General features: G+C 41.7%; 1 protein-coding gene across 3 annotated transcripts in view; it reads right to left on the bottom strand.

Annotated features, from left to right (window-relative positions):
- Positions 1-19,837, bottom strand: part of LOC140203305 (protein kinase C-binding protein NELL2-like) — a 351,554-nt gene that overhangs the window by 129,251 nt on the left and 202,466 nt on the right. For 2 of the 3 annotated variants that reach the window (XM_072269319.1, XM_072269321.1), the window contains exon 15: positions 1,394-1,489. The exons of the other annotated variant lie outside the window; for it this stretch is intronic. In XM_072269319.1, coding sequence (XP_072125420.1) covers positions 1,394-1,489 — 96 coding nt within the window. The remainder of the gene's footprint in view (positions 1-1,393; positions 1,490-19,837) is intronic. 3 annotated transcript variants of the gene reach the window in all.

Raw genomic sequence — 19,837 nt, 5'->3', positions numbered from 1 at the left:
TGAAAGATTGTCTGTGTTTTCCTCTATTATTGCAGGGATCGGCTTATTAATTGGATGATAAGTATTATGTTTGCCCAAGACACGCTGCATGATGAGCACACCAAAAAGCTGGTGCAAAGCTTGTCACGACGGCCCCGATGACTCCACCAGGAGTTAAGGGCGCAAGAGGAGGAAGAAGAACAACGAGTATTAAGTTGTTTTCTTTACTCCTTCCTCATCCATAATTTGTTTTTCAATTCTGCATGTGTTATAATTCTAATAAAGTGATTTATTGTGCAGTGCTTCTGTTATTGCACAGATGCCCCTTCCTGAATCAGAAAAGAACACGGAACGAGTTTTTTAAATAATTTTAGTCATACACCATTGTATCTCCCGGTGAAAAGAATGCACAGATGACATTTGCTTATATGTGGACACGAAGGCTGAGCTCAGGTTAATCTCCTCACTAAAGCAAATCTTGTGTGGCAGGGTGGAGATATGGCTTTACCGAAAGAGGTGTAAGGTACCCCTTCGCCCCGCTAGACTGCAAGTCACCCTTGGGCAAGGTGTAGTACCTGCTTAGCCCTCGTTCTGGGTCACATGAAGCCGTGGAAGCAGGTGATGGATGGTTGTATGAACAATTAATGCACATCATAAGTCCTGGTTTTGCAACCACTGATACCAGCAGACAACCGCCGAAGAGTATTGGTAATGGCTGGGGTCACCCATCTTGAAATGACACTGCCCAGAAGAAGCCAATGGCAAACCACTCCTGTGGAAAAGTTTGCCGAGATTTAAATCATGGGAGTAACCGCTCAAAATGGAGGAGCATCCAGGAAGACACTGGGCTCACAGACTCGATCCTTAAGGAGCTCTCAATGCCCACCCGCCCTGCCTGTGGCAGAGTCTATTGATCCAGCGTAGGACTCCTCAACTACTTACTCACTGCAATCCGCAGCCTGTAATTTCTCCAGTGAGAGGTATGCTTTCGAACTGTCTGCACAATCGGGCATTTTGTGGAACCCAGAAATATTTGCCAAACCGGACTCCTGCCACAGGCGTTCAGTGCTCCACGGTTGTGGTGTGCAACCATTGGGCTCCTGGACCGGCTGCAGTGCTCAATTGGATTTATTTTCAGGGACACTGCGGTTCATGTTCTGAGGATTGTTTGTTTGCTATTTTATCGTTTACACGATTTTTTTTGCACATTGGAAGTATGTCAATGTTTGTGGTGTTTTTTTTTGTAAATTCTATTGTGCTTTGTTGTTTTGTGGCTGCCTGCATGAAGATGAATCTCAGGGTTGTATTTGGTATATGAATACTTTGATAATAAATGTACTCTGAACTTTTTGAACTACAGCAAGTCATCCTTCATCGTGAGAAATGGCCAATGAAAAAGAATATCTTTGCTTACCAGTTTCACAGAATTGTCCTGTGAATCCTTGAGGACATGCACAGACTTTGGGAGCGACGCAGGTACCTCCGTTCCTGCAGCCATCTTCACAGAATGCTGCGAAGACACCAGAGGATTTGAGCATTACATTCCTGTCAATTATTATCCTCGTAACAAACAATAGGTAATGATTCAAAGTAACAAGATGCAGCTATAACAAAGGCAAGACCGCGGCTATATTTAATTAGGAGTTTGAGGAGATTTGGTATGTCACCAAAAACACTCGCAAATTTCTACAACTATACCATGGAGAGCTTTCTAATTTGCTGCATTAGCATCTGGTATTGGGGGTGGGGGCAGGGACACTTCTGCACAGGATTGACATGAGCTGCAGAGAGTTGTAAACTCAGTCAGCTCCATCATGGGCACCAGCCTCCGTAGTATCCAGGACATCTTCAAGGAGCGGTGCCTCAGAAAGGTAGTGTCCATTATTATGGACTGCCATCACCCGGGACATGCCCTCTTCTCACTGCTGCCATCAGGAAGGGGGTACAGAAACCCGAATGCACGCACTCAATGATTCAGGAACAGCTTCTTCCCCTCTGATATCTGATTTCTGAATGGACATTGAACCCATGAACACTACCTCATGACATTTTTTGCACTACTTATTTAATTTAACTATTTAATATATATATTCATACTGTAATTCACAGTTTTTCTTTATTATTATGTACTGCAATGTGTTGCTGAATTTCATGACAAGTGCTGGTGATATTAAACCTGATTCTGATTCTGAAGAAGGCGGAAGACTGGGTGTTAGGTTTTCACTTAAATCACAAAACCCTTCAACAAGCAAACATGTTTTGCCCACTGAAAAAAAACTAGTCATGGGAGTTTAAATTGTCGTGTTTCACAGTGTAGCCCACCGAGACAACATAGGTCATTGCTCTCTCAGATTCCATCCTCCATTCACTAAAGAGCTATGCACAGTTCTGGTAATAACATTACACAAAGAATGTGATTGGACAAGAGAGGATGCTGAGGATATTAAACATAGATGTCGCTAGGTCGCACCAGAGTTTTAAAAATACCTCGATAAACACTAGAAGAGCCATAATAACTGGAAAGTGGTATAAACTGAGTTAACCATAGCACAAGAGATTCTGCAGATGCTGGAAATCTGGAGCAAAAAAATTCCCTAATAATTCGAAGTCCCTAATAACTTTAATAAATATTTAATATCTATTTGTTCTTTTTTCAGGATTTGGTTTAATAAATTCCTTTTGTAAAGTTAGTTAGTCCCACAAGTAAAGAACTATTTTTTTGAATGGTGAAAATAATCCAGGAAGTTAGTGAGCTTTTTATAGCAATAAAGTCGACTGAAGTTGGAGGAAGTGAAATTTCAAGCACAAGTAAAACGTACTGTTGGTTCAGTGCAGCATAATTAGCGCTACTGACCGAGAAAGAACTGCTGGCTCCACTACTTGCTTGCACACTTTCCCTCGCAAGATCTCCACTGGGTGTATTTTAGATTTTACTGAGTGATATGTACACAATATGCACCCCACCATCACAGTTATTGTGGAGCAAGAGCCCCATTTTTGAGACAGAATAACAGTTTGGATGTTTGAGACTTTTATCTGAGTCTGTCAGATTCTTCAGCCAACTAGAATCATTGAGGTCATATAGAAGTGAAATAGACCCTTTGCTATCATTAAGCACCTAAGATTGATGTACCAGTCCTGTTTTCTATTCTCCCCACTCCTAAAAGATTCTCCAACTCACCTACACACAGGTGGGGCTTTATAGTGGCCAATTAAACTAGCAATTTGAATGTTTTTGGGATATTGGAGGAGGAGGATGAAAGTGTTACAGTTACAGAAAAAATGCAGTGCAGGTAGAGAATAATGAGATAGATGGTGAGGTCAAGAGTCCATCTTATTGTACTGTGGAACCATTCAACTGTGTGCCCACGAGGAATAAAACTTAAAATGACGTAATAGCTTCAAGCTTTGCAGTAAATAGTTAAATGAAAACCTTGGGGAGAAATGGGAAGTTATGGTGAGTACGCAGCAGGACTTGACCAGCTCCAAAGTTTTAGAACTGGCAGCCTTGCGATCGGTTGCAATAGTGACACTACAATAACACTTGCTGAGAGCAATGGCACTTTATACCGTGAGGTGTCCTTCAAAGTTCAAAGTCAATTTATTATCAAAGTACATATATGTCGCCATGTTCAACCCTGAGATTCATTTTCCTGCAGATATGCTCAATAAATCCAATTAGCATAATAGAATCAATGAAAGACTGCACCCAACAGGGAGGACAAACGACCAGTGTGCCAAAGGCAACAAAACGTGTGAATACTAAAGAGGATGGATGAACGACTGACTGACTGAATGAATGAATGAATGAATGAATGACTGAATGAATGAATAAATAAATAAGCAAGCAAGCAATTAATATCAAGAACACAAGATGAAGAGTCCATAGGTTATGGGTACAGTTCAGTGCAGAGTTTGAATGCTATAGCCTCTGACAAAGTTATTAAACGACACGGGGGACACCAGGGCTTCACTTCCAGATGAGCACAATGCTCACTTTGACCACCAGAACATGGAGAAACCATCGCGAATCCCCACATCTTCCGATGATCCTTTGATCTCAGTATCTGAAGCTGCCTTCAGGAGGATGGATCAAAGAAAAGCATCTGGACCGGATAGGGTACCTGGCCAAGTACTAAAGACCTGCATTGACCGACTGACTGGTGTGTTCACTGATATTTTTAATCTCTCACTTCAGCAGGGTGTGGTACCTTCCTGTTTCAAGAAGGCTTCAGTTATACCAGTGACCAAGAAAAGCTTGGTAACCTGCCTCAATGACTATCATCCTGTTGCACTTATGACCTCAGTGATAAAGTGTTTTGAGAAGCTTCTGACGAAACAAATCGGCTCCTGCCTGAGAGGTGACTTGGATCAGCTCCAATTTGCCTACTGGAGCAACAGGTCCACAGCAGATGTCATTTCATTAGCTCTTCACTCAACCCTGGAACATCTACGCAGCAAAGATACATACATCAGGACACTCTTTATTGACTACAGCTCAGCATTCAACACCATCATCTCCTCAAAACTAATCAATAAGTTTTGACCCTGGCCTCAATACTTCCTTGTGCAACTGGATCCTGGGTTTCCTCACTTGTAGACCCCAGTCAGTTCAGATTGGCAACAACATCTCCTCCACAATCTTCATCAACACAGGTGCACCACAAGGCTGTATAGCTAGCCCCCTTCTCTATTCACTTTACACCTGTGACTGTGTGGCTAAGCACAGCTCCAATGCCATATTCACGTTTGCTGATGACCCAACAAAGATTGGTGATTGAAAGTCTGGCTGAGTGGAGTCATAACAACATCTCACTCAATGTCAGCAAGACCAAGGACCCGATTGTAGTCTTCAGGAAAGGGAAACTAGAGATACTTGAGCCGGTCCTCATCAGAGGATCAGAGGTGGAAAGCGTAGGCAACATTAAATTCCTGAGTGTTACTATTTCAAAGGATGATCTGGCTGGTGTGGGTCCTTGATGATGGATGCTGATTTCCTGTGACAGTGCTCTGTGTAGATGTGCTCAGTGGTGGGGAGGCTTTATCCATGATGGACTGGGCTGTATCCAATACTTTATGTGGGATTTTCCATTTAAGGGCTTTGGTGTTTCCATACCCAGCTGTGATGCAGCCAGTCAATATTCTCCGCCACACATCTATAGAAGTTTGTCAAAGTTTTAGATGTCATGCCAAATATTCACAAACTTCTAAGGAAGTAGAGGTGCTTCCACACTTTCTACGTAATCATACGTACGTGCTGGGTCCAGGACAGATCCTCTGAAATAACACTGAAAATCTTAAAGTTGCTGACCCTCTCCATCTTTCATTCCCCAAGTCATAGTCAAACTTTATTGATCCTGGGGGAAATTGGTTTTCGTTACAGTTGCACCATAAATAATAAATAGTAATAAAACCATAAATCAGGACTGGCTCATGGACCTCTGTTTTCCTCCTCCTGAAGTCAATAATCAGCTCCATTGCCTTGCTGACATTGAGTGAGAGGTTTTTGTTGTATCACCACTCAGCCAGATTTCAACCTCCGTTCTATATGCAGACTCATCACCACCTTTGATTTGGCCAACAACAGTGGTGTTGTCAGCAAACTTCAGTATGGCATTGGAGCTGTGCTTAACCACACAGTCATAAGCGTAAAGCAAGTGGGGTGGGGGGGGGCTATGCACACAGTCTCGTGGTGTTCCTGTGCTGATGGAGATTGTAGAACAGTTGTTGTTGCCCATTCATACTGACTGGGATCTGCAAATAAGGAAATTGAGGATCCAATTTCAGAAGGGGATATTGAGGTCAAGTTTTTGAAGCTTTCGGATTAGTTATGAGGGATGATGGTATTGAATGCTGAGCTGTAGTTGATAAGGATCATTCTGATTTATGCGCCTTTGCTCTCCAGATGTTCCAGGGTTGAATAAGGAGCCAATGAAATGTGATCTACTGTAGACCTGTTGTGATGGTAGGCAAAATGGAGTGGCCCCAAGCCACTTCTCAGGCAAGGGTTGATATGTTTCATCACTGATCTCTCAAAGCACTTTACCACAGTGGATGTAAATACTACTGGACAATCATCATTGAGGCAGGTTAACACATTCTTCATGTTCTTCTTGTTTCTCCAAGACCAACCACATGCATGGACTTTTGCTTGTCAGGGACCTGAAATGTGCTCTGGAGGGAGTGCACTGCACACAAATTCTAGTGCAAGGGAGAGGAAGTTTGATCTTTCACTAAATTATCACACACACCAAGTTTAGCTGGGCCTCCCCAGTGGCCACATCTGCACCTGGTGCATCGAGATGCAGCTCCGCAGAATCCAGGTTAGGGAACTAGAACTGTAACTCAATGACCTTCTGCTTGTTAGGAAAAGTGAGGAGGTGATAGACAGGAGCTACAAGGAGGTAGTCACCTCAAGGCTACAGGAGACAGATAAATGGGTGACCATCACTAGAGGCAAGGGAAAGGGTCAGATAATGGAGAACACCCCTGTAGCTGTTCCTGCCAACAATAAGTACTCCATTTTGAGTACAGTTGGGGGAGACGATCTACATGGGGGGAAATAACAGTGGCCATGCCTCTGGCAGTGAGACTGTGTCTCAGAAGGGTGGGGAACGGAAGAGGATGGCAGCAGTAATATGGGACTCTATAGTTAGGGGGACAGATAGGTGATTCTGTGGATGCGAAAAGGAAACATGGATGGTAGTTTGCCTCCCAGGTGCCAGGGTCCATGGTGTTTCTGAACACATCCACAATATCTCTAAAAGGGAGGGAGAGCAGCCAGAAGTCATGGTACATATTGGTACCAATGACATAGGTAGAACAAGGCAGGAGGTTCTGAAAACAGAATACAAGGAGTTAGGAAAGTAGTTAAGAAGCAGGACCTCAAAGGTAGTAATCTCAGGATTGCTGTCTGTGCCACATGAGTATAAGAATAGAATGAGGTGGCAGATAAACGTGAAGCTGAAGAATTGGAGCAGGGGGCAGGAATTCAGATTTCTGGATCATTGGGACCTCTTCTGGGACAGGTGTGACCTGTACAAAAGGGACAGGTTGAACATGAATCCGAGGGATTCCAATATCCTTGCGGCAGGTTTTCTAGAGCTGTTGGGAACAGTTTGAGTTAATATGGCAGGGGATGGGAACCAGTATGATAGAGCTGAGAATAAGTTTACAAGTAGATGATGGATATAATATAAATATAAGGAAGGATAAACCAATGATTGGGTACAAATGCAGACAGAGCAAAGAGTTAAATTATACCACAGAGGCAAAATTCAAAAGGGCGAAGAACGCAGGACTGAAGGTGTTGTATTTAATTGCACATTGTTTTCAGAATAAGGTGGATGAACTTGTGGTGCAACATGGCTGAAAGAAAATCATAGTTGGGAGCTTAATATCAAAGGATATACTTTGTATTGAGAGGCCAGGCAGGAAGGCATAGGCGGTGGTATGGCTCTGTTGTTGAATCTTTCTGGCAAGAGCAAAAATACCATTATGAGCATCATATATAGGCCTCCAAATAGCAGACAAGATGTGGGGGTGAGATTGTAAAGGGAGATGAAAAGGGTATGTAATAAGGGTAATGTCACAATTGTAATAGGGGACTTCAATATGCAAGGAGACTGGGAAAATTATGTTGGAGTCAGATCACAAGAGAGGGAATTTGTTGAATGCCTATGAGATGGCTTTTTGGAGCAGCTTGTGCTTGAGCTTACTCAAAGGAAGATTATCTAAAATTGAGTGTTGTGGAATAATCCAGATCTTATTAGGGAGCTTAAGGTAAAGGAACCCTTAGGAGGCAGTGATCATAACATGATTGAACTCATACTGCAGTCTGAGAGGGTGAAGTATAAATCACATGTATCAGTATCACAATGGAATAAAGGGAATTTTAGAGGCATGAGAGAGGAGCTTTCCGAGGCGGATTGGAGGGGGATATTGGAGGGGGATGATGGTGGCTGAAGTTTCTGGGAATAGTTCACAAGGTATAGGATAGATATGTCCCACAGAAGAAATTGTTCTCAATTGGCAGGGGTAGGCAACCATGGTTGACAAGGGAAGTTAAGCACTGCATAAAAACCAAGGAAAGGCCATATAATGTAGCAAAAGTGAGTGGGAAGTTGGATGATTGTGAAGTTTTTAAAATCCAACAAAAGGCAACTAAAAAAGGACGTAAGAAGGGAAAAGATGAAATATAAGGGCAAACTAGCCAATAATACAAAGCAGGAGACCAAATGTTTTTTCAGTTATATAAAGAGTAAAAGGGAAGTGAGAGTTGATATTGGACCACTGGAAAATGATGCTGGTGAGAACAATGGAGGACAAAGAAATGACAGATGAACTTAATAAGTACTTTGCATCAGTCTTCACTGTAGAAAACACTAGCAGTGTGCTAGAGGTCTGTGGATGTCAAGGAGCAGGAGTGAGTGCCATTGCTATTACAAAGGGAAAAGTGCTAGGCAAACTGAAAGGTCTTAAGGTGGATAAGTCACCTGGATCAGATGGACTACATCCCAGAGTTCTGAAAGAGGTTGCTGAAGAGATAGCAGTTATATTGGTTATGATCTTTCAAGAATCACTTGATTCTGGCATGATTCCTGGAGGACTGGAAAATTGCAAATGTCTCTCCACTCCCAGAAGGTTAATTTACAGGTTGAGTCTGAGGTAAAGAAGGCAAATGCAATCTTGGCACTCATTTCAAGGGGAATAGAATATAAAAACAAAAAGATAATGCTGAGGCTTTATAAGACAACAGTCATGCCCCATTTAGAGTATTGTCAACAGTTTTGGGCCCCATATCTCAGAAAGGATGTGTTGTTATCAGAGAGAGTCCAGAGGATGTTCACAGGAATGATTCTGGGGATGAAGGGGTTAACATATGAGGACCGTTTGGCAGCGAAAATTGAGTTTCCTGATTGGTCAGGGCATCAAAGGTTATGGCGAGAAGGCAGGTGCATGGGTTTGAGTGGGATTCAGGATCAGCCATGATGAAATGGCAGAGCAGATTCAACGGGTTGAATGGCCTAATTCTGGTCTTATGATATGAGCAAGTCATTGAATTGTACTTATTCTAAATGTGTTTGTCATGTTATGACAGTGAATTATATATTGTATACTCCTTTGTGAAACTGTCAGCTTGTGTGTGTTTGATGTGCATAAGAAATTCCAAGGCAGAGACAGAAATTATCTCATTCATGCCAACAGAATAACACATAATCACACACCAAGGAAGATAAATGGAGGGACCAGATAAAATATTGACAAGTCTGCATTCCATTTTTTTTGTGGTTTTTATGCTATGATTTATGTTGAAAAAAGTGAAAAATGCATATTAAATAATTATAAGTTATTTTGCAAGTGTCACTTTTAAATTGAGTTTCTCAATTTGTATGTTTATTGAAACATGACTGCATAATGTGCAGTTGCCTGTAAAGCCCTCAATTAAATAAGGCTATTTTATATTGAGTCAGTATTTTTAGTCTTAACCCTTCCCTAGACAGTTTTGCTTGATATTGCATTCCTTCTGATAAGGAGGAACTTCATTATCCAGAGGGTGGTGAATTTGTGTCATGGACGGCTGTTGAAGCTAGGTCATTCGGCGTATTTAAAGGTAAGGTTGATAGAGTCTTTAACAGGAGAAATCTGCGGATGCTGGAAATCCAAAGCAATACATACTAAGTGCTGGAGGAACTCAGCAGGTCAGGAAGCATCTATGGAAAAGAGTAAACAGCTGATGAAGGGTCTCAGCCCGAAACATTGACTGTACTCTTTTCCATAAATGTGCCTGGCCTGCTGAGTTCCTCCAGCATTTTGTATGTGCTGATGGGTTCTTGATTAGTCAGGACATCAAAGGTTATGGAGAAAAGGCAGGAGAATGGGATTGAGAGGAGTAATAAATCAGCCATGATGGAATGGCGAAGCAAACTACGACCGGCAGAATGGTCTAACGGTATCATTGTGATACTTTTGTTCAACTCAAGAAGATACATTTGGTTGAACAAGCTGAAAATTGATATTAATCTTCTCTACATCATGAGTTCTACTGAGGTCTGTAAATCCTCATACTATGCAGTGTTCATTTAATGCAGACAAGTGCAAGGTTTTGCATTTCGGCAGGACCAACCGGGGTAGGGCTTCTACAGTGAACAGTAGGGCAACGAGGAGTGTGGTAGAGCAAAGGGATCTGGGAATACAGGTAAGTAATTCGTTGAAAGTTGCGGCATAAGTAGATTTGGTTGTAAAGAAAGCTTTCAGCACATTGGCTTTCAAAAATCCATGCATTGTGTACAGGAGATGAGATGTTATGCTGAAGTTGTGCAAGATGTTGTTGAGGCCTAATTTGGAATATTGTGTGCAGTTTTGGTCACCTACCTACAGGAAAGATATCAGCAAGGTTGAAAGAATGCAGAGAAAATTTTACAAGGTTGTTGCCAGGTCTGGGGGACCTGAGTTATAAGAAAAGATTGATGAGGCTAAGACTGTATTCTTTGGAGCATAGAAGATAGGGAGGAGATTTAACAGAGGTACTGTATACAAAATTATGAGGAGGATAAATAAGGTAAATGGAATCAGGCTTTTTCCATTGAGGTTGGGTGGGACTACAACCAGAAGTCATGGGGAACATGGGGGGAACCATTTTCACTCAGAGGATAGTGAGAGTGTGGAATGAGCTGGCAGCACAAGTGGTGAATGTCAGCTCCATTTCACATTTAAGAGAAAGTACATGCATAGTAGGGATATAGAGGGTTATGGACCTGGTGCAGGTCTTGGGAGTAGACGGTTTAAATGGTTTCGGTATGGACTAGATGGGTCAAAGGATCTGTTTCTGTACTTCTCTTTGACTCTACTAGTTCAGGAAGAAACTGATTAAGTGATGTTTCATGCTGAAGTTTAAATATCCCTTCAATACATGCTTAACTGTTCTGCTGACCTCTCAGTAACTCCATTTGAGGTCAGATAATATCAATGAACCAGTGTTTGGTTGGCACATTTAGTCTCAAAAGTGTGAACTAAAGGTCTAAAACCAAGTTGTCAGGTATAACAATTAAGTACAAAGAAGTGGCATACAAATTCATGTACTCAAAGCAGAAATATCTAAAATTAGAGCACTTAACCACAGGGTTGTGGATTTCTTGTGAGTATTCAGTTGGTCAGGGACATGGTAAAAATACAGCTTTTTGAACACCTTTGATATTGTTAACAATTTGTGTCCTGTAAATTGACCGGCAGAAACTGTGAATTTCCACAGATCAGCTCTTTTTGTTTTCTTCCTTCAATAAAGTCACTATTGGTGTGGCAAGATCACCGTGTTGTTCTACCCAGAACCATTCTGGTCTTGCAACGGACCAGCTTTGTAGTCATTCTGGTGTGAATGTGCCTTCTGAATTCTGGTCTGCCTGTGGAATTCCCTTGACCAATTCTGTCTCACCTTTCCTGTAAATCCATCAAGATGTGAACTGTAACATCAATATTAAAGATATTGTTTAATATTAAACAATACTATTTAATCTAGCTTCAATTGTCTCACCCAATTTTTCTCCATTAAACCTGGCCTGTTTTCAGAGTTTGCCACAATGATGGGCTGCCTTATTCACTGTCTCTTGTGTTATCTTATGTGCACTTTATTTATCCTTAGCTTACTCTTAACATTCGCAGAATTTGTTTTCAGTTTTATGCCATTTTTCTTAATGACATCAGTCTAAATTTATGGGGATAAGTACCTTGGATAATTACCAAAATATCTTCACACTCTGCAGTTGTTAGTGCTTGTGGCAAAGATGTTGTACAACCCTGGTTTCTTTTTCCTTAAATGTACATTCAAACAACAAAGACCTCTATGGAACTAATTCCCTGTAACCTTTAACACCTTTTACTTGTTAAGAACCTATCAACCTCTGCTTTAAATATACCCATTGACTTGGCCTCCACAACAGACTATGACAATAAATTGCACAGATTCACCATCCTCAAACTAAAGAAAAGATCAAGGATTGGATTGTAGCTAGCTTCAAAAGAGGTAAAAATTAATACTTTAAATTTGAAAGTGAATCATTTGTTACAACAAAATTAGGAACAAATCTTGAAGTAAGGGAGAAAATAAGCTTCTCATTTGTATACAGAGTATAGCAGGTCCTGCATTTATTGCCTGTTTCAAATTATCCCTGAATCAGTTTCCATGATGACTTCTGAAGAGAGTTAAGATCAACTGCTTTGCTGGATACTGATAGGAGATTTCCTTTCCTGAAGAACTTCACTAAACCAAATAGGTTTTAAGACAATTGTAGTCACAATTGCTAATACTAGTGTCTCATTCCAGAATTATTTAATTAAGTGAATTTATAAACATATAACCATATAACAATTACAGCACAGAATCAGGCCATCTCGGCCCTTCTAGACTGTGCTGAATGTTTACTCTCACCTAGTCCCACCGACCTGAACTCAGCCCATAACCCTCCATTCCTTTCGTGTCCATACACCTATCCAATTTTTCTTTAAATGACAATATTGAACCTGCCTCAACCACTTCTGCTGGAAGCTCGTTCCACACAGCTACCACTCTCTGAGTAAAGAAGTTCCCCCTCATGTTATCCCTAAACTTTTGCCCCCTAACTCTCAACTCATGTCCTCTTGTTTGAATCTCCCCTACTCTCAATGGAAAAAGCCTATCCATGTCAACTCTATCTATCCCCCTCATAATTTTAAATACCTCTATCAAGTCCCCCCTCAACCTTCTACACTCCAAAGAATAAAGACCCAACTTGTTCAACCTTTCTCTGTAACTTAGGTGCTGAAACCCAGGTAACATTCTAGTAAATCTTCTCTGTACTCTCTTTATTTTGTTGACATCTTTCCTATAATTCGGTAACCAGAACTGTATACAATACTCCAAATTTGGCCTTATCAATGCCTTGTACAATTTTAACATTACATCCCAACTCCTATACTCAATGCTCTGATTTATAAAGGCCAGCATACCAAAAGTTTTCTTCACCACCCTATCCACATGAGATTCCACCTTCAGGTAACTATGCACCATTATTCCTAGATCCCTCTGTTCTACTGCATTCTTCAGTGCCGTACCATTTACCATGTATGTCCTATTTTGATTAGTCCTACCAAAACATAGCACCTCACACTTATCAGCATTCAAATTATGTAGCTGCTACTGTGAGGTTTGAGCCCATGTCTCAGATGACTATGCCTCTGAGTGTTAATTCTCCAAACTACCCGATTAGACTTCAATTCAAGAGTATCTAATGAACATGGGAGAGCACTTGGAGTAATATGTTGAAAATTGCATTTTTGTAGCCAATAGGGGGTTAACCAATACTAGGGTGATCGCACTTGGGGATTTATTAACAGAAAATGTGGTCAGCGGTTTTTCAGAGAATAATAATTGGTGAGGAAAGACAAAGATTTTTTTAGTTAAGGGAGTGCTTGGAAATGGACTGAATATGATGTAACTGTCTGGGTGACGGTATCATAACATCACTCCATGTACAAACATTTGTACACTGGAGAGGGTTCAAAGGAGGTCCATGAAAGTGATTCCAGAATTGAGGAGTGTTTGATAGCTCTGGGCCTGTTCTCATTGGAATTCAGAAGAATGAAGGGAGATCTCACTGAAACCTATCTAAAGTTGAAAGGCCTCGATGAAGTGGATGGGGAGAGGATGTTTCCTATGGTGGGAAAATCTAAGACTAGAGGACACAGCCTCAGAATAAAAGGATGTCCATTTAGAACAGAGATGAGGAGGAATTTCTTTAGCCAGAAAGTGGCAAACCTGTAGAATTTGTTGCCACAGATGGCAGTGGAGGCCAAGACATTGGACATATTTAAAGCGGAGTTTGATAGGTTCTTGATTAGACATGGCATGAAGGGATATGGGGAGAAGGCAGGAGATTGGGGCTGAGTGGAAAATGAATCAGCCATGATGAAATGGTGGAACAGACTTGATACCCTAATTCTGCTCCTAGATCTTATGATCTTACAGTTTTATAATGAATCTTGCCATTCAGAAATCCATGGTGAGACTCATGAGTTTAAGTAGCCACCAAATGAATCGGTAGCTCTTTCTTTAAATCAGTTTGTTATATTACAGTACTAAGTATGTGTTTCCATTTTTAATGACACCGAATAGCTGCGCAATGTATGCAAAACAGATTTAATTCCCTGCCTAGCTATATTCCTAATCTCAGTGCTACAATGCAAGCAAAGAGCTAGTCTAGGAAATGTTTTCCAAAAAGCCAATTTAAGTACACGATTCAGGACACCTCACCTTGACCAAATTTTGCTCAGAACTTTAGCAAGCGTTGATAACATGCACCATCACCTGTGACACAAAGAAGAAGGATGCAAGTTTTTCCATCATAAATTCCCAATCTTCATCATTCGGTCAGGAAAATCTACTAGTCAAAATTAATATCAAGATAATCAGCCCAGTAGGAAATGAGGCAACTCTGGGAATTGTAATATTACTCAGCTCCATCATAGGTACTAGCCTCCGTGCTATCCAAGACATCGTCCAGGAGCGGTGACTCAAACAGGTGGCATCCATCATTACAGACCCCCCACCACCCAGGACATGCCCTCTTCTCACTGTTACCATCAGGAAGGAAGTACAGAAGTGTGAAGGCATCACTCAGCAACTCAGGAACAACTTCCTTATCCTTGCCATTCAATGTCTGAATGGACATTGAAACCATGAACACTACCTCACTACTTTTTCAGTTCTGTTTTTGCATTACTTATTTCATAGTCATAGTCATACTTTATTGATCCTGGGGGAAATTGGTTTTCGTTACAGTTGCACCATAAATAATTAAATAGTAATAAAACCATAAATAGTTAAATAGTAATATGTAAATTATGCCAGGAAATAAGTCCAGGACCAGCCTATTGGCTCAGGGTGTCTGACCCTCCAAGGGAGGAGTTGTAAAGTTTGATGGCCACAGGCAGGAATGACTTCCTATGACTCTCAGTGCTGCATCTCGGTGGAATGAATCTCCAGCTGAATGTACTCCTGTGCCCAACCAGTACATTATGTAGGGGATGGGAGACATTGACCAAGATGGCATGCAACTTGGACAGCATCCTCTTTTCAGACACCACCGTCAGAGAGTCCAGTTCCATCCCCACAACATCACTGGCCTTACGAATGAGTTTGTTGATTCTGTTGGTGTCTGCTACCCTCAGCCTGCTGCCCCAGCACACAACAGCAAACATGATAGCACTGGCCACCACAGACTCGTAGAACATCCTTAGCATTGTCTGGCAGATGTTAAAGGAAAATAATAAATTTAATTTAATTATTTGATAAATATGCATATGTCTGTCTAGGTACCATATCCGATGCAGACTTTGGTGACCATGGTTTTCCATATAGATCTAATATATGCATATACTTTCTGTAATTCATAGTTTTTCCCCTATGTTATCATATATTGCATTTTACTGCTGCCGCAAAGTTAGCAAATTTCACAACATATGCCAGTGATATTAAACCTTGTTCTGATTCGGATTCTCTGACATTGCCCTAAGCTGAGAGGATCGGCCAGCCTTAATAAAGTGCTGCTACCTCAGATAAAGCACAGAATTTTCTCTAGTATTCTGCGGGGATATTTAAATCTGATGGTGCTGGATTTTCTGCTTGGCCTGTGTATCATTGCTGATAGAGAGCAATTATTACATTTCTTTAAAAAAGACCACTGTTATAACTTCTTGCAAGATGTCCTTTCAGATGGCAGTCAGTCCAATGTGCAGGATGAAATTGTTACAATGCATCTTAATGTATTTTCAATTGCAAATACTGAACACACGATCACTGGAAATGGTGACAAGAAAATTCCAACTGATTCAGAGACAGGAAATAATTTAATTTGCCAAACTAAATATAAACCTGTAATATTTCATTTTAAGCTCTATGTAATATATATATTTCCATTAAATCCTCAAATAGACATTGATGGACAAAATATTGTACCATACATTTAATGTATTGTAGTTATTTCACACATAATTCATTTTTAATGCTATATCTTTAAGGTTGAAGATGTCAGTGTTATTAGACAAATGAAGAATTCTGTGGCTATTTAGCACATAGAGATTTAACTGAAATGGTCACCCTAGAATATGAGCATAGTTTCCCTAAACATCAGTCCTCATGACCTTGAAGTCTTCTTGATAGATGACAGCATAAGCAAATTATTCTTTTAGATTAAAGTTGATAAAATCATTTTATTGTATAAAAGATTTATAAGTCATGCCAGTAAGAGTTTGGGTACAATTTTGCTCACCTGTCACATTTACTCAATGCATTGACTAGTACTGTATAAAGTAATTACTTTGCTGAATTCTATATTGAACAGAATGGGCCTTTTATGCATCTGGTTTGAGATGGAAGAATGAATAAGAAATGGAGAATGAAAACTAGTGAAATGATTTATTTTCATTATTAGGTAAGATAGTTTAATGTAATGTTGGCTGCTGGAAATTTATTTCATTTTAAATATCTCAAGAGGATGTTAAAGAAAAAAAAATTCCCAAAAGCATAAAGAGCTTTGTTAGTTTAAATAAAGAGAGATTACTTCCACTGGCAGGAGGGACTATAACCAATGAGTAGAGCTATAATGCAATTGGCTAAGGAATCTAAGGACAGATGAGAATTTTATTTTACACACGTAATGTTGAGGAATACGTAGTGTGAAAGCAGATAGTTCAATTACAGAAAGCTGTTCTGGTTATACTACATTATTTAAATGAATATTGCTTCTGTGTCCTGGAGTTGAAATGCAATAATTGTCATAGCCATGCCAGAAATCTGACTGAGTGCCTATGGGATGAGCTACCTTTGTGTAGGTAATGCGCTGGTTAAGATTTCTAGTGCTATGCCGCAGGTATTTTATTTTAGCGGTTTTCTGCAAAAGCAGTATGTCCTGCTAGGAGAATGTTTTGGTTTCGGCTAAAGATAAGAAGACCTACTGTTTAACGGGGGAATGTGGTGTCAGCCAATCAGGATAGTGAGATCTTTGCCGACACCTATTGCTCTGCTGATCTGGAATACCTGATTACTAAGTGCAGACCTTTTTATCAACCATGAGAGTTTATGTGCATCATTGCTGTCGCAGTTTATGTACCGCCGGATGCTAATGCTAAAGTAGCCATGAAAGACCTCAGTGCCGCCATTAGCAAGCTGCAGACATTGCATCCAGACGGAGCCTTTATTGTCGCTGGGGACTTCAATCATTGTAACCTACGTACCGTGCTTCCAAGATTTTACCAAAATGTATCATGCACCACAAGGGGAAATAAAACTTTAGGTCATGTCTACACAAATGTGGCTGATGCTTACAAAACCACTACCCTCCCCCATCTGGGACAGTCCGACCATCTTTCATTGTTTCTGTTTCCCAAGTATAGCCCGGTCATTAAACGTGTGAAACCCACAATGAAGACTATTAATCATTAAACGTGTGAACCCCACAATGAAGACTATTGAGATCTGGCTGGAGGGTGCTGACTCTGCTCTTCAGCACCAATTCCAGCACTCAGACTGGGGTGTGTTTGCTGCCTATGCCACCACAGACTCTCAGATTAACATTGACTTATATACCAACTCTGTCCTTGAGCACATCAACAAGTGTGTAGATAGAGTGACATCACAAAAACAAATAAAAGTTTTCCCCAGTCAGAAACCATGGATGAACAGAGAAGTTCACCTCCTGCTCAAAGCCGGAGATTCAGCCTTCAGGTCTGGAGACCAGGAGGCTTACAACTCAGCCAGGGCCAACCTGAGGAGGAGAATCTCTCAGGCTAAACACATATACAAACAGAGAACTGAGGAGCATTTCAACTCCCCGGACCCCCGGTGCATGTGGCATGGCACACAGGTCATTACAGATTTCAAACCACCTCGTACTGTGCCCCCTTCCAGCTCTGCTTCCCTCCCTGATGAGCTCAATTACTTCTACGCTCACTTTGACGGAGAGAACAAGGAGGTCACCCTCAAAGCAGATCTCCCACCTGGTGAACCGCCTCTCTCACTTTCCACCTCCGATGTTTGCACCACCCTGAGCAGGGTGAATGTACAGAAGGCAGCTGGTCTGGATGGAATACCTAGCCGCGTGCTCAGAGTCTGTGCAGGGCAGTTGGCCAGGGTCTTCACTGACATTTTCAATCTGTCCCTGGCCTGGGCAGTTGTCCCCACAAGCTTCAAGATCACCACTATCGTGCCAGTACCGAAGCATTCCACTACCACGGACCTGAATGACTTCCGCCCAGTTGCACTCACCCCATCACTGCAAAGTGCTTTGAGAGACTGGTTCTATCACATCTGAAATCCTGCCTGCCCACTACCCTGGACCCCCATCAATTTGCCTCTCGCACCAACAGGTCTACAGAGGACGCCATCTCCATGGCACTTCACTCTGCCCTGACCCACCTGGACAGCCCCAACTCTTACGTCAGAATGCTGTTCATTGACTTTAGTTTGGCATTCAATAATGTGATCCCCTCCAAGCTGATCGCCAAACATCACCAGCTTGGTATCAGCTCATCCCTCTGCAACTGGACCTTGGACTTTCTGACTAACAGACCCCAATCAGTTAAGCTAGGCAACCTCTTCTCCTCCATTCTCACCCTGAATACCAGCGTGCCTCAAGGCTGTGTGCTGAGCCTTCTTCTGTACTCCCTTTTCACCTATGACTGCATTCCTGTACACGGTTCTAACTCCATAATCAAGTTCACAGATGACACCACGGTGGTTGGCCTGATCAGAGGGGATGACAAGACAGCCTACAGGGATGAGGTCCAGCACCTGGCCGTGTGGTGTTCCGATAACAACCTGGCCCTTAACATACAAAAGACCAAGGAGATTATTGTGGACTTCAGGCATGCTAGGAGCCACACTCACATCCCACCTACATCAACGGAGTTGTAGTGGAGTGCGTATCAAGCTTCAAATTCCTTGGTGTCCACATTTCCGATGATCTCACCTGGTCCCTGAACTCCTCCATTCTGATCAAAAAGGCGCAACAGTGTCTTTATTTCCTGCAGAGCATCAAGAAAGCTCACCTCTGTCCCAGGATACTGACGGACTTTTACCGCTATACTATTAAGAGCATACTCACCAACTGCATCTCAGTGTGGTATGGCAATTGTCCCGTATCGGACCACAAAGCACTCCAGCGTGTGGTGAAAACTGCCCAGGGGATTATCAGCACCCACTTGCCCACCATTGAGAACAGCTACCATAAATGCTGCTTGGGCAGGGCGAAAAGCGTTATCAAGGATGCATCTCACCCTAACCATGGACTTCTTACTCTCCTCCCATCTGGTAGGCGCTACAGGAGCCTCCGCTCCCGCACCTGCAGGCACAGGAAGGGCTTCTTCTCTGAGGCTCTGACCCTGCTGAACCTCACATCACAGCGCTAGGCAGTATTGCACCCACATTGGACTGTCTCAGTACTTTTATATTTGTATGCTGCAGCACTTACTTTTTATTCGCAGTTATTTTGTAAATAATACTATTCTTTTGCACTTCTGGTTAGATGCTAACTGCATTTCATTGGTGTATCTGTACTTGGCACAATGACAATAAAGTTGGATCTAATCTAATCTAATCTGGAGAAAGTTCTAAAGAAAACGGGGCGGAGAGAGTTTTGTGATAGATGGTAGTCCGGTTTGGGGTCTTCTGGCCGGAGCTGCAGAATGGGACAGAAGGTAAGATGCTGCAGAATGTCATTGGAAGGAGGGTTCCTGTTACAAGAAGTGCTTTGTGCAGAAGAATGGCTCCAAGGAGGAAGGGCAATACTCCTGAGAGAGAGAGAGAGAGAGAGAGAGAGAGAGAGAGAGA

The sequence above is a fragment of the Mobula birostris genome, chromosome 9 (genome assembly GCF_030028105.1).
Source record: "Mobula birostris isolate sMobBir1 chromosome 9, sMobBir1.hap1, whole genome shotgun sequence".
In the NCBI taxonomy this organism is placed as follows: Eukaryota; Metazoa; Chordata; class Chondrichthyes; order Myliobatiformes; family Myliobatidae; genus Mobula; species Mobula birostris.
This window is presented reverse-complemented; position numbering and strand designations above follow the sequence as displayed.